This window comes from Chelonia mydas, chromosome 6, assembly GCF_015237465.2.
Source record: "Chelonia mydas isolate rCheMyd1 chromosome 6, rCheMyd1.pri.v2, whole genome shotgun sequence".
In the NCBI taxonomy this organism is placed as follows: Eukaryota; Metazoa; Chordata; order Testudines; family Cheloniidae; genus Chelonia; species Chelonia mydas.
In genome coordinates, this window is record NC_051246.2 from 113,602,690 (window position 1) to 113,618,406 (window position 15,717).

At 37.1% G+C, this 15,717-nt stretch overlaps 1 protein-coding gene across 11 annotated transcripts in view; it reads right to left on the minus strand.

Annotated features, from left to right (window-relative positions):
- The window catches only part of PPP1R13B (protein phosphatase 1 regulatory subunit 13B), a 144,480-nt gene that overhangs the window by 20,651 nt on the left and 108,112 nt on the right, over positions 1-15,717 (minus strand). For 8 of the 11 annotated variants that reach the window (XM_027825355.3, XM_043547994.1, XM_037901022.2 and 5 more), the window contains 5 exons: positions 8,961-9,062; positions 7,696-7,870; positions 7,131-7,327; positions 4,916-5,080; positions 3,625-3,805 (listed from right to left, as the gene is read on the minus strand). In XM_027825355.3, the coding sequence (XP_027681156.2) occupies positions 3,625-3,805; positions 4,916-5,080; positions 7,131-7,327; positions 7,696-7,870; positions 8,961-9,062 (820 nt within the window). Of the gene's footprint in view, positions 1-3,624; positions 3,806-4,915; positions 5,081-7,130; positions 7,328-7,695; positions 7,871-8,960; positions 9,063-11,661; positions 11,814-12,744; positions 12,883-15,717 lie in introns of all 11 variants that reach the window. The other 3 variants (XM_043547997.1, XM_037901023.2, XM_043548000.1) reach the window with 2 other exon arrangements.

The following is a 15,717-nucleotide window of genomic DNA, read 5'->3' on the forward strand; positions in this document are numbered from 1 at the left end:
CTGCTACCCCCTGCTCCTACCCAGCCCTCAGTCACCCCACCCAGTTGCCCATAATTCCTTTAGGTATCACAAGCCACTTCCAGCTACTTCTTTCCCCAAGACACCTCCACCAACCCAGCTGTCCCCTGCTTCCTCCAAACTATCAAGTTATCCCTCTGGATCCTCCTAAAAGTCTAACTATCCAGCTGCCCCCAACACCCTTTGTAACCCCAGCCATCTTCAAATCCTTCCCCTCCACCCCTTCCGCCTCCATCTTCCCTCAGCCTCTGAGCTTCCCCCATCTTTCCCTACCCAGACGCTCCCACAAACCCAGCTTCCCTTAGCTAGTCCCTCCTCCAGCACTCCCAACACTTCTGTTGCCTTCATCTTCTGCCCATGCACCCCCAAAAATCCAACTTCCCTTCCATATCCCTCAGCCACTCCCGCTAACGCTATTGCCCAGCTTCTCTCTCTCTCGCTCTCTCTCTCACACACACACACACACACACACACACTTACTTTCATCTAATTTGGTCATTTTACTAGTATATTCTAACAGTAACCATATACTGTAAACCAACAATCTGAAGATTCTTGATTTCACTATTACTATTATATTTGGGCCTTTTATAGAACTTTGTATTCATAGATTTCAGACCACTTGATAAACAGGAGATAATACTTATCCCATTTTATTTACCCACAGTCATGTAGAAAGTGAATTGCAAAAGCAAGGGTGAAATCCTAGTCCCACTGAAGTCAATGGGAGTTTGCCATTGACTTCAATGGGGCTGAGATTTCACCCAGGACCAGAAATCAGATCTCCCAATTCCCAGCGCAGCAGACTATATAAACCCTCATAGCCTCACACATAATCCTGTCTCCAAAGTAAGCCTACACATGCCAAGTCTCCCCAACTTTGTGAATCCACCCTAATTCATAGGTTGATGACCAATACAAAGTTTCTAGTAAGTTTTTGTAACTATTCCTTTCAGTATCTTTTTAGACCTAAACACTCAATGGGGCAAACTCATCTGGCAATACTCAAGGGATGAATTAGCCCCAAATCCATTTATTTCCTTTTAATCCCCAAATTAGCCTCCTAGAAAGTTTACATTACAATAGTGTATCTACTGCATACCAGGACACAGCACAATTTCTAAAATTGCTGTTTAATATGCATCTGTATGCATGAGCTCAGATGACCATATTAAAAACTGGCATTCTTAGTTAGCCAGCTATCATCTACACACTCACAGTGCAGGGTGTCAAACAGAGTAGGTGCCAGGAGGATGACACTTTGAACAGCAGACTGAAGAGAGGAAGTGGGAGGTGACAGAATAGGATCCACTATTATGTCTAAATCAGAAATCTTCCAGGTTCCTGGAGATTTTTTCACACACCCATAATCTGTCTCTACAGGACAGGCAGATTCAGTCACACAAAAAAAGAAAGAAAAAAAGTGGTGGAAAAATTACAATATAATGGCAATGCAGAAATTAGAACAGGAAAACTCAGAAATGCAGAAACAAACACGACACTTGAAATAAAAAAATCTCAAATTTCATTTTTTTTTCTAGCACTGGACAGACAATATTTTCATATACAGCTCTTTTGAAAAATTTGCTTTAAATACAATTAGAATCATAAACATGTAAAGTAAGAACCAGTTTACACTACAAAGTCTCAGAGAGAACAATCTCTCTTTTACAGTTTGAAAAGGCCTAATGCAGAATAACCCCTGTGGTAGCATACAGCAGCTCTAGAAGTACATATGCAATTATCTAAAAAAACAGTGAGATTTACAAATACCAAAATGGTGTTTGCATATAAACTGCAACTTATGAATTGACCCTTTCCACATAAAAGACTTACATGCAACAAAATAGAAGCCAACACAAAGGAGCTGCTAATCTGTCATTTCATTCCACATTTAAATCACCATAAATATCTGATTTAATTTTCCTCAAGAACAGGATATGCACACCCCATCATTGAGTAAGTGAGGAAGAGTCTAGAAGATTTTGTACCAACTTCCAGAAAGTGAACAAAAAGTGTCCATATTTGATGTCAAACCTATGCCCAGGTTGGAATGAGCTACTAGATATAGTAGGAAAAACAAAATACCTTAACACCCTTGATATCACAAAAGGATATTCATAGATCACTCTAATACTACAGCTGAAGAGCAAGATTTATGGCCAATCCATCTAAACATAGTTTGCATTCATCCAAAAGCAAGTACTTAGGGTATGTCCTATGGACTGGTTCAACTCCCAACCCAGGGAGCAAGGTCCAAGCCTTGAGGGGGTATTCAATTCCAACCATCAAAACATAGGTGAAAAGAAAAGGAGTACTTGTGGCACCTTAGAGACTAACTAATTTATTTGAGCATAAGCTTTCGTGAGCTACAGCTCACTTCATCGATGCATCCAATGAAGTGAGCTGTAGCTCACGAAAGCTTATGCTCAAATAAATTGGTTAGTCTCTAAGGTGCCACAAGTCCTCCTTTTCTTTTTGCGAATACAGACTAACACAGCTGTTACTCTAAAACATACATGCAGTACTGCCTAGCTATTACAGATGATTGGCTCAAATGGCTCCTCCCACCCATTTTTGGATCTCACTTGAAAGGTGACCCCAATCCACGTACTGTGGTCAGAGGCTTAGGACTGTGCATTTCTCAGTCTTAAGTCTTTGTTACCAACCCATTCTTCAGAGTTTTGACTTTACTAAGACACTGCCAGTGCAGAGAGTTCTAGGAGAATGTGAGCCAATAGGCTCAAGCACCCATGGCATAGATGACAGGGTGCTTTCCTACACCAGGCCCCAGATGAGAAGGAGTATTACAATATGGACAGAATTGTTAATTATGGGATACCTGGGGGGCCATAGTGTTGAAGAACATATTATAGATATGACTGCAGAGAAGCTCCTTCATTAGCCACAGTCAGAAAGGACCTGGCAGTTGGAATACTAAAGGACATTCCACTGCAGAAGTAGCACAAGACAGACACACCCCAGAGCCAGAACCAATCAATCATTTTCAAACTTATTTTGGCAAGCTCTCCTCTTTCTGGGGAAACAGACCTGAGAATAGAAATCTATTACAACTTCATTTTTTGCGAAGCAGTGTATTTTGCCCAATTAAATACTACTTAAATTAAAAAAAATTAAGACAAAGCAGAATACTTTTTTAAACAGATGAAAACAAAACGCTGCAAAAATTAGTTGTATTGTATTTACAGATTAAATTGGAGTTACATACTGGATTTTAAAATACAAACGGATTTAAAATCCATTATTTAGAAGCAAACACTCGTAGAGCAGAATTATTCATGGTCACATTTCTGACAATTGCACTTCCTCTTTTGTAGGTGCCATATTCAGTTCACTAGCCACGTAAAAGACTGGAAAAGCCGTGGAGACAGCATACACTCAGCCTCTTAGGAAGAATGAGTGAGAAGAGACAAAAATACCTCAGATCTATCTTGAATGACTAATATGCCCAATTCACAGAACAGCACTGAGAAGCCTAGCTCACTTTGACCAGAGAAGATTGTCAAGACATGCGATCGCCAAGGACCACTCCTTTGCCTCCTCCTACCCCAAATATTTTAATAACCATTACGCTTAAATACTTACCAGATTTTGATCTCCCATGAGTTGCAGTGGAAGCGATGGTTAGAGACTGTGGTTTCACTGGGTCTACTGGTACAGCATAACTGCCAGCACTAGGAACTTGGATGTAAGGCCCCACTGCTGCTACTCTTCCTGAAGCACTCAGAGATGATTGGGGCGATGATGTTCCATTAATACGATTTAACTAAAATAGACAAATCAAAAATGATGTAAATGTCTATTTATCTAGGTATTTCTAGTGTGTTAAGAAAAAGTATAGTTAAACAATCTAGAATTATGCACTGTAGACAAGTCACCTCAAATTTGTTAATCAAATTTGAACCGGAAAAGCAGATTTCTACTCCATAAAACAGACTTCGTCCACCTGAAACTATACAGAGTTCTCAACCACAGCTATATTTTCCACAAGAAAAATATTTTCCTTCTGTTTAAGGGCTTACTTCACCTCCAGACATTATAAGGTTGGGGCCCTAATAGGGCACTGAAAACCAAAAGTGAATCTAACTGTAATGGCCCCTCCATCTGGGCCTTTACCTGGTCATCCAGAGGTGCATACCATCAGAAAACAAATGTACTGTTAGGGTGACCAGATAGCAAGTGTGAAAAATCGATTTGGGGTGGAAGGGGGTAATAGTTGCCTACATAAGACAAAGCCCCTAATATTGGGATTTCTGGTCACCCTACATACAGTATCCAGCATGCAGTTGACCACCATGCTTAATTTGTAACGAAAGAGGTGCCGGGGCTCAAGCAATTTTTTTACATTTATAACTGATACAGCAAGCCCAGAGGTGACAGGGCTATGAACTGCCAAGCCTAGAAGTGGCGGGGCTCAGCCTTGCAAGCCCTGGCACAAATTAAGCACTGGTTGTCCAGGTTATTCAACTACGGGCAGATCATCAAACCACTTAAATAAAAGTCACCTTTCTGCTCCAGCCTTGGAGGTGGTGATTCTCATATTTGGGAACAAATATTTTACCAATTATCCAAACCTAACAAATGCCATGACGGAAAGCCAAAAATTAAGCCCTCATTTCTGAAATATTGTTACTGTTGCAATTTTTAAACAATATCCTAGTTCCTAACATAAAAATAAAAGGAAACACACTGCAATCTAAGATTTTCCTAATGTCAGTGGAAAGAATGACAAAATTCTGGATTTCTAAAGGTTACTATTTTCAAAAGAAGTGTTTTTGTAATTGTGGTTTTTCAGCGGGAGAAAAAAGTTACATTTTATGACTCTCTTAGGTTGTTGAAACCACTAAAATGTGGCCCTTTTAATAGTTTATCTTACAGGAATGTTTTCTTTTTGACGTGCCTCAACTTTTTTCTTGTATAGTCGCTCACGCAGCTCATTTATACGCTTGTCCATCATAGCCACCTCCATATTACGTTTGTTTAAAAGTTCTTTCTGCTGCTGAAGCTTGGAGTTCTGCTCCTGGTTAAGCCTATTACGAATCTTTAAAAATGCAATTGTTATAATTACAGTAGATAATTTGACAGCAGGTGAAATAAAGTATTTTATAAGATATCCAAAGACATGAAGTAATGTAGATTAAGTTCTTGGCTCTAAGTCTACACTTCTACATAGCCTGTAACATTTGCATTGAAAGACAATTCTTTAGAAAAAGAAGCAGAAGCAAATATATCATAGGAAGCAATTGTACATTCATGAGTATATGATGAATCACCTAATTTATGGCAACTCCAAGCATCTAAGCATAAACATGTTTCATAAAGGAACACTGATGAGATAAAAACCAAATCATATATAAAACTTCATAGTAAGCTCATCTTTTTAAACCTTCTTAAAGTCAGTCAATTTTTAACTACCTGGATGGTAAAAAAAAATATATATATATATTTAAAGAAAATGTCAGTTTCAACAACAGAAGCTATGCTACTGATTCTGCTTCCAATTCCAAATGAAACCTCTTGATACATGAATGGGATTCTAACTGAAATGCTGGTGCATAGGCTAGACACTGATTTTCCTTTCTATGTGGGAATTAAGGTGAAACCTTCATTTGAAGGCTTCTAAAGGTTAAGGGGCTGGGTTACCTCTACAGTTTAAAATAAATCATTGCGTCCTTCATAATTATTTTTTTTGTCTCCCCATTGGCTCTCTTTGGCACCTTCAATCGTTCTGATAGTTTGTCCCAGTTCTCCACTTCCCATGTTGATGTTACATGCAAAGAAACTGAGGCAAATTTAAATCTTGATAAATATGTCGGGGGTCAAAGTGACAACGAGCAACAATACAGACAGCAGCAATCTGCTAAGCATCTTTGCACTTCGAATTGCTCCAGAAATAGAGATGCACCTAGTGTAAGCGATGGGGGAAAAAAGCTACTTCTTTTTCAATTAAATAAAAATGAAAGAAAGATTAGATTAAGCTTCAAATTGTGCAACCTGGTATCATACTTTAAATGAAGTTTCCCTCCACTTCAGAGAAAAAAATTATATTATATTTTAGTGATTGTTAAAGAGCATATCCCAATTACATGAAATCATCATACAAGAGAGTGTCCCCATTTAAAAAAAAAAATAAATAATCACGTCAATCTATACTCAAAGGTTCAGAGCCTAAGGATAAAAGAAATACATGCATGTCAAGAAAGTGAGACTTGTTGAAAAGCATTACTTGTATTTCACATTTTTAAACTAATACATGGTAGAGCTCACATCTCAACCACAAAACACTATAAGCAAATTATAAAATCGATGAAATTCTGGCAATATGGCATGTAGTTAAATATTTGTAATTTCATACATATAAACCAGAAACCATAGCAATGTAAACAAAATACTTTACCTTCTAAATTAGTAAGAGCTACACTATAGCTATAAAGGTATACTTAGAGAAATAAGGTAGAGAGTAATTGCAAATTTTTCTTGTATTTGCAGTTTATATTTTACTTCTGGTGATTCTGTTAAAATATAATCAGGACAGGCTTGTTATTTAGCCCCTACACATTTTAATTATATCATATATTCACTATTATGTTTTCATACTGCACTTTACAATGGATATTTTCACTGCTTAATCATACTTTCTAGCTATGAAAGAAGCTTACACAATGTTTGCTATACCTACTACCGCACAAAAGAGAAACGATTAAGATCTGAAATATTAGTCTGAGATCATAAATTTTAGAAAAAAGGAAAACCGAAACAAGCACCAGTTTTACATGCAGAGTTCAATTTTTGCATATACATTCTCTTCACTGCTGAGTAATCCTCTTCAAATCATTTATACAGATTATATTATTTACAAGTTATAACAAAGTGGTGATAAAAAAAGTGGTTTTGAAAATTAATGAAGTTCCCTTACCTGAGGTTTATTCAGTTAATGTGCCCTTACAAATTAACACACACATTCTATCATACTGGTTAATGGGGTTTCCCAAAACCAAGTACAACACTAGTTGCAACACTAGGTGGGGGAAGTAAGTATTATTTTTGTTAATCTACAGATACTGTGAAAAATGTCTCAGTTAAAGGTTTACCTGTAGTTCTTGGTACAGCTTTTTTAATTCTACAGCAGCAGGTCCTGTCATCTGTCCATTATAAGACTGGAATCCATTCAATTTCCCTTTCCTTAAGTCCTCCAATTGCTGAGTTAACTGATCCACTTTTAACACTGCTGCTTGTAACTCCTGCTGCTTCTCCTGGAACATGGCACTGATATGTTCAATTTCAGTAGCTATGATTTAAAAAAAAACAAACAAACACACACCACAACAACCAAATGAAATACCAGTACAACTGTCTTGTGCATTTTCATGGTTCTAAACATACAGCTATTGGAAACTGTAGTCCTATATACAGGACACTTTCCCATCAATTTAACATAGCATACAAACTTATGCTTATAACATGCTAACATAATTTGCAAAAAGCTGAACATATTTACTAAAATTTATTTAATTAATTCACTTGTGAAAGACCCTTTCTAAAAATAGAACAAATACTCAATTCAATATCCTGTTGCTATACTAATATTTGCAAGTTATGGTACAAAACATCATCAGTGAAATTAACAATGGAAATAGATTTGAAATATCCACATACACAGATTGCCATTCATGATCTTGCTGTAGTCCACTTGTCCTCTCATGGCACGTATTTTTTTCAGCTTTGACTCCTGGGTCTCCACCCATTCTTTAAGTTTTTGAAGCTTTTCACTCTCAGAAATAGACTGCTGCTGACGGCGTTCTTGCTGCTTCAGATAACGTAAACGTTGTTCCTGCCAAAACAAGGAGAACATGTAATCTAATTTTAGAGGAATTTTTTTAATAGGTGGATAACGGCAAAACAAACAAACAACAAAACTTGACTTTAAAGAAACCCAAACTTCACTATCAACTTTGGATGGTTTTCTTGCCTATACATCTTTTCTAAATAAATAAAATCACACATGATAGTAAAATGTAATTAAAATATACAACACTACTCCCAGAAAAACCTACTATAATTTGTGCCTACACAAATTTGTCTTAAAAAAATAGAAACAGGGCACACTGCTTTTGAAGCTACTTAGTCAAACATCAAATGTACACCAAAAACAATTTCAGACTAAACATTCATTCCAACACATCTGTGAAGCTTCCGCAAGCATTTGTTTCCTGCTGCTAGGAGCATGCTTCCTGCTGTTGCAAAATGTCTTCCAACCGTCCATTACTTAATTTCCCAAAGGAAGCAAACAATGGTCAGTAGAGGATTTTAGACAGGCAAAGATAAGGAGATCTGCTATAAGATAAAGTTCCAGCTCTCTAAATGACAGCCCATGCACTGAGCAAACACGGGAAATGTTTCTTTTTTTTCCAATATAATTTCTTCCAGAGAACTGCAAATACAGCAAACTCTGTTAGCTTAAATCCATTTAAATATATTTCAGTCCTGCAGTCCAAGCATGCAATACGTACTGTATATATTATATAGCATCATTAATAGTGTCAAAAAATGCTTCACAGAAATACAAAACTTTGAACAAACGTTCATGTTTATATATTCGGAAGTGAGTCTAATACAAAGAGGTAACAACAATATACTCATCCTTTTAAAGATGCATATAACTAGGGAGTCATACTAATTTTCCATGTCTACTGTTTATTAAGCTGTAGTGTTCTATATTGCCTGGATTTAGAAGTATTTATTAATGCAGCAGATTTCTCAGGCTCTTTTATTCAAAATGTTGTAGTGTATTTTTCCAAGTTCTTGAAAATTATTATATGCATATGTTGAAGGAAATCTATATATAATTTTATCTATGAACAGCCTATCTAAGTCTTTAAATTGTTGCAGTTTGTCTCTTTTCCACTCCTTTGTATTTTTACCTTAGCAACCAACATTTGCTGTTGGTTTTCAATCTGCTGCTGTTGTCTGGCAGCCATATCTTGAAGTTCTGAAAGCGTGAGTTCAACACGTGGATTCCCAACCTGTAGAAAGCACAAAGCACTACATTAAGATAATTATTTGTTTACAGACATTGAATTTTCTGACATCAAAAACCAGACATCAGTAGTCTAAGACTGTTTTTAAGTCCCAATTAAAATCTAAAATACATTTTCTTTTCTTTCTCTGAGCTTTGCCAGAGTTTTACGCATTTGGACTGCAGCTAAAAAGCAACCAGCAAAGGGATTACAAATGCCACAAATCAGATTTTCCAGAAACACAAGATCAGAATTTCATAATATGTAATTTACTTGTTTGTTTTCTGTTTCTAGGTTTCTGAATACCCTTGGTTCTATGGAGGCATTTGTTCTATATGTTATCTCTTGGCCATGTACCAAATGTAACAAATACTTGATGTTCCTGGGTGGTTTTTTTTTGTTTTGTTTTAAGATGAGACTTTTTCCTTAATTATGGTGAATTATGTATTTTGTGAGCAAAAGCACATGCAAGAATTAGTTTCTAACAATTATTATTCGAAGTGTAGTCTCTTTAAAAATCTAAGAGTCTTTCAGGCTCTGAAGCCTGGGGGGAGAGGTGGACTTGAGAACCCGAGCTCCAACCCAAGTCCACATCAAAGCACTGTCCTACACAGATATTTTTACAGCTCTAAGTCTGTGGACCAAGGCTGGAATGCTTGCTCTGAGAGGCAGTGCACACATGCCCACAGAGGGGCAGCAAGAGAGGCACCCCATCCCTAATAAGAGCTCCCATAACAGAAGAGGAAGGATGGACTTCTATAAGAAGGAAGGCAGTGGGAGGCAGAAGATAGATAATACCATGGGGAAAGAATAGAATACAAGGTGGAAGAGAAAAGTTAACATGAAAAAGCAAGGAAGTGGATGAAGAAGGGAAGCAAATATGGACGACAAAGAATGAGGAGAAAACAAATGCTGCAACTCAAAGAAAGAGAAAAGAGAGAACAGAAAACAGTACACAAAAACGAAAATGGTACAATGCCAAAGAATGAGTAAGACAGAAAGAGACAAAAGGGGGGAAAAGATACAGAGAAAGGGAAAAGCTGGAATAGATACATCTTTTAGGTTCAATAAGTATTTATTTTAAATGTGTTTATTTTTATTGAATTTTTATGGCAGATTTCCAGTTTCTGGCCTAAAGGTGGTCTCTCCGCCCTTATTTAAACTGAGCAAGTTACATGTGATGTCATCATGAATCATCTCAGTGGTCCTCTCTAAGAAATCCTAAAGACAATTCTGACTTTTGCCAATACATATATAAGAATGCACACGGGGCTTTCTTTGTTTTTAACTTCCCAGTGAAAGTAAAGATTTTCATGCTTCAGACAGTCATGAAAATTCCTCATAAGGATTACACACAAAGATGGCCATCACAAGCTTTAAAGAGTTAAAAATCCTATTTTTCCCCCACAACAGCACATGAAAGCAGTTTTTCTCTAGTGGCAATAAATATTAATAGAAATGAGAAAAATATATAAATAGAAAAGCTACCATTTTTTGATGACCTAGTACTGCTTAAGATCCATTTTTAGGAAGATTTAATAAAAATTAAATTGAGGCCAATAAATTACTGTGCTGTGTTTTAACAAATTTTGCTTGTGAAAGGTAACAAAAACCTTCACAAAACTGAAGCCAAATCATCCAATATTTGGACAATTTTAACACTTTGTTAATGAGGAGCAATTATTGAATATTATTTACAATTTGTAAGGCACTTTGAAGATATGAAATGCTAAGTATTATATTGTTTTAACAGGAATCCAATTACTATTCAAATTATTTCAATAATTTCATAGTCTTTTATTTAAAAAAACCAAGTCATTTGTACCTACACGCTCAGGCCTTCTACTCTGTGAAACATGTTCATAAAAAGAATTTTTTTAGAAGTGGGAGTAAAAAAATAAAACTAAAGTAAATTCCAAAAGTCAAAACTTCTCTATCTCTCTCACCAAATATCTGCTTTGCTACGCTTAGATAAATGAATGTTGCAATACCAGAACTGCACTACAATCTTGTCAAACAGAACATAGTATACCAACACCTGAATAGTAGGAAGAGTTGGTAGGCGAAAATAGTGCAACTTTTGTTACAACTGGTTTGAAATGTAATGCAATCAGCAAAGTTTAGTAATGAAACAGGCAGGCTATTGTGCTGCCAATGTAATCATTCTACATTCAATGCAGCATTTGAGCCAATGTGTAAGATTACATTATTAATAACAAAGTTAAATGTACAACATATCCTACCCCATTACAATCACTCCCACAGAAAAATCAAAGGAAGTTAAAAAACGCTCCGGAAGTGTTGTGAGATGAAACTCAAAACAATGCTTACATGAGGGAAGAGAGGTTTTAAGATTCATAGACAGGGCAAAGCAACAATCACAGGGAAATCTAAGCCAAACCCCACATCTCCTGGCATCTGAGAGGAGACCTGGTTCAGAGTCTCTGCTCCTTGGTCCTCCCAGGTTGCCTTGCATAGTTCTGTAATGATCTGAGCTGCCAACAGATCCTGCCATACCAGTATCTTAGCCCCAACCTCAAGAGAGGAAAACTCCTGCTCTGAAATCCGCCAGGTAACAGAGAAACAGGGCACTTGAGTAACTGACCTCCAGCTCTGGTACACACTGCTCTGAAAGCTACAGATCTCCAGTCTTTGTGTCCCTGCAGAGTAGTTTCTTTGAGGTCCAAGTAGTGGGGAATGGAAAACAACGATTTTGACAAGCTCATATTAAGGTGGGCTTTCTGCTTCTTTGTTGCCCTTCACAGTATAGAATGAAAAGAAGCAAAAGTTCCCTAGTCACAAGAACAGACTTTCATAAAACTACTGTATATTCATACTGCAACAGGGATTGCTGCCTAGGAGGTGGGGGAAGAGGGAGGGGAGGAATGGCAAATAATGCCATTTTAACATTTTTTATATTTTATGTATAACAATATCTTAACAATATCACTGTAACTTCATAGTCTTCCTGAGAGGTCATTCTTTACAACACGGAATATTTAAAATGTTCCTTTCAGGTGAGTGTCTTTTTTATCCATTTGCACCCAGTAATAGCATAATAAAAAGTAATATGCACATAGTCATTTCCTATTGTAAAAGCACCGCACAAACACTTAGTTAATCCTTCAAAACATTCCTGCAAGTTAAGTATCATTCCCATTTGACAGATCAGGAACAGAGAGGGTAAGTTACTTGCCCAATGCTACATATGAAGTCAATAGCAAAGCAAGTATCAGAACTCAGGAAGGTTTCATATTCTCATAACCAAACTCATTCCAGTATACTATTCTGCCTCAATATCTGCTAATTATTTCAAACTTTGAATTAAAATTGAACTCTGAATTACATTTCATTTTTATGTAAAGGGAACCCAAATTATTTCCATTCAAGTTTTTATTTTATATCTATCCTGAAATTCAGATTGGAAATAATTTTTATAGACATATTTTAATTTAGAATACAAGCTGTTTGTCTGTCATCACTTATCCTACAGTAAATGAACAAATGTGCAAGTTTGAGTTTAACTATTGAGTTTAACTGAATATATGAATTGTATATACTATTACATACACTCACACACAAAATCAGCTCAGATGCATGAAAGCAGTTCAGGCACTAGGGAGATCCAAATTTGGAATATTTCCTTTGCAAGCTGCTAAGGCGTCAGTATGGTATAGACATGACTTACTTAAATTCCAGAGGAGAAAAAGACCGTCCACTCGGTGAACACCTCCTGCTGGTCATATTATGGAGCAGAATTAGAGTTCATATTGGAAATAGTAGCCCAAGTAACCCTACTCCTAGTAAATGTCAGCATCAATGGAAGCTGTTTATAAAAGATGAATAGGTGATGAATAGGGTAGGATATGGAATAGTGGCCCTAAAACGAAGGGGTATAAAAATACTGGCATAATGTCTAGATCAGATACAGAACACTTTTGTATTAATTTGATTTACCAAAAAGAGAAAATCCTAGATAGTAGTTTGTACTAATTTTTTAAGTAGCATGACTGTAACAGACATCTTTTCCACAGTATTCTCCCTTATAGGTCTCATACCTTGTCTAAGCTTCCTGCTTACTATTACCATTAAATGGCCAAGACATTTTACAATGAGCTATATATTAAAGCAGGGCTCAAAATGGAAAAGAAAAGTAAGTTCCATCCACAAATCAGCATATGCTCACTTAGAGACACAAAGATAAGATACCAAAATGAAATGCTGCTCCTAGTATATTGTGCACATGTTGAAAATAGTCACAACTGCTCTGTTGTGTTCCTTGGGCATGACTCCCTATCAATAGGGCTCCGATACTCTCTGGGCTCAGCTGATCTTCTTGGGCTTGGATCCCCCAGCTGGGCTCAGGATATCCCTGATCTTTGTTGTGTTTGGTGGATTTCAGGCTTGGCTCCTGACTGGTAGGGCACAGATGCTTCCTGGTTCTCCCTGCTCAATGGCTCCAAGGGTCAGAATGGAAAAAACAGGTGGTATTCTCCCATGAACCACAGACTTTATACCAAAATGAGACACCACTGGCATTAAACTGTGCAGATCTTCAAAGTCCTTCCTTCTTGTATGCTTTGATCAGCAGTCAAAGTTGGCAATGTTGACATTTAAATTATCATCCTTAAACTTCAGACTGCCCCCTCTCTTCCTGCCTAAGACATATGGACGCAATCCACACCTCTCAGAGCTATTGTTAAGAATGTCTGCAGACTCAGGAAAACATCACTGCATCAGGTTATGTCTGTTCACATTTTCAAGATCATCATCCCAACAATAAGGCTAAACACTTTTGTTTCAAAACGAAAGCTCAGATCTTGGAGTACAAAATGACAACCTTTAAGAAAATAATTGATTTTCAGAGCCACCACAAGCCATCCCCAGTTTGACTCCTGATAACTAAGAACTCAGCGCTGCTCTAGATCAGTATGTTTTATGCATATCTTTTAAAACCTATTATTATGCTTAACACATGCTACATACAGCATACAGAACAGGAGAGCACGATAAATTCATACATTAGCCTCTCCATATAGAAACCTCTGAGAATATTTGTATATAAACTAATTTTATAGTGCAAAAACATTTAACTTACATACATAAAGGTTTTAAAAAGCTATTTATATAATCTGCAAAAAAACAAAAAAAACCCGAACGCCCTGACAGCCTGCATTTTAGATACAAATCTTCTCTAAAACTTCTAAATGTTTATTTTACTGAAAACTATTATGGCTAAGTGCCCTTCACTATTAAAATAACTACACAGTGTTGCGGAGGAGAAGAAGGGGAGGGAGGAGATTTAAACCTGCAATTTCACTCACTACTGCTGCTGCCTCCTTTTCATCCACATGATAAATGAAGTACAGAAACCAAGCAAGATTCCTCTTCAGTTTCAAGTTAATTATTTTCAGAAAAATAGTAAAAACCAACATATGTTAGATGTCCCAAGTATAGTAGCATAGTCTTTGAAACAGCAGGAAATTTAGCAAAAAGGCAAAAATTCCAACATATTTTCTCTGTCAAGATCTAGTTGAATAAATCAGTTTGTTTCAACCATTTTATCTTTACTGATGTAGTTTATAATAATCTGTATTCAATTCAAGCAAAACTACTGTGAAAACACAGGAAAGTTTGGAACAGTTATTTAGTCAGTCCAAGTCCTTCTTCAGAAGTAACTGTTGTGTTACAGTATCATGCAAAACAGCACAGTATGTATCCTGAATGAGATCATCATCCTTCCAATACATTTCTTCTACTCATATTAGCTATTACACGGCGTCACTCGCCTTTCACAACAAACCTGAACCTATTACATTTAAGCCATAAAACATCTTCCTATTCCTGCAGCAAGGAAAATCTACCTCCTTTGGGATTGCACTTTTTACAACAACAACAAAAGAGCACTGCAAATATCTACTCCTCCAGATTCCATAAATTCACTTGCAATATAGTTATAAGTTCCAGGAGGCGGGTCTGCTGAACTGTAACTTTCTTTACATTCATCACTTGGGAGTCTTACACTCTAAAATGAACTCCTAAATAAATATTGTTGGTTCAGTTATTAAACATTACAGATGTGTAACAAACTACCTCCCATAAACAAAAGCATTCACAAAGTAGTTCCCATCTATGCCCACAAATTGCTTACAGATAGTAAACATTTTCAAAAAATGTTGCACCTGTTTTGCTCATCGTATCATCTCGAAAGCTCATCGGGCAAGTGGAATTTGCAACAAATAACAAGGCTTGAGGAGAGGAAGGATATCCGAGTGGTTGGGGCAGTGGCTTGGAATATGGAAGACAAAAAAACGGTTACTTACTTTCTCGTAACTGTTGTTCTTCGAGATGTGTTGCTCATGTCCATTCCACATTAGGTGTGCGCGCGTCGCGTGCACAAGCGTAGGAAACTTTTTCCCTTAGGGACTCCTGTCAGGCCGGCGGGCATCCCAAGTGGTGTCACTGCGCCATGCATATATACCCCTGCCAGCCCGACCCCCTCCAGTTCCTTCTTGCCGGCGACTCCGACAGAGGGGTAGGAGGGTGGGTGGTGGAATGGACGTGAACAACGCATCTCGAAGAACAACAGTTACGAGAAACTAAGTAACCCTTTTTTCTTCTTCGAGTGCTTGTTCACATCTATTCCACATTAGGTGAATTA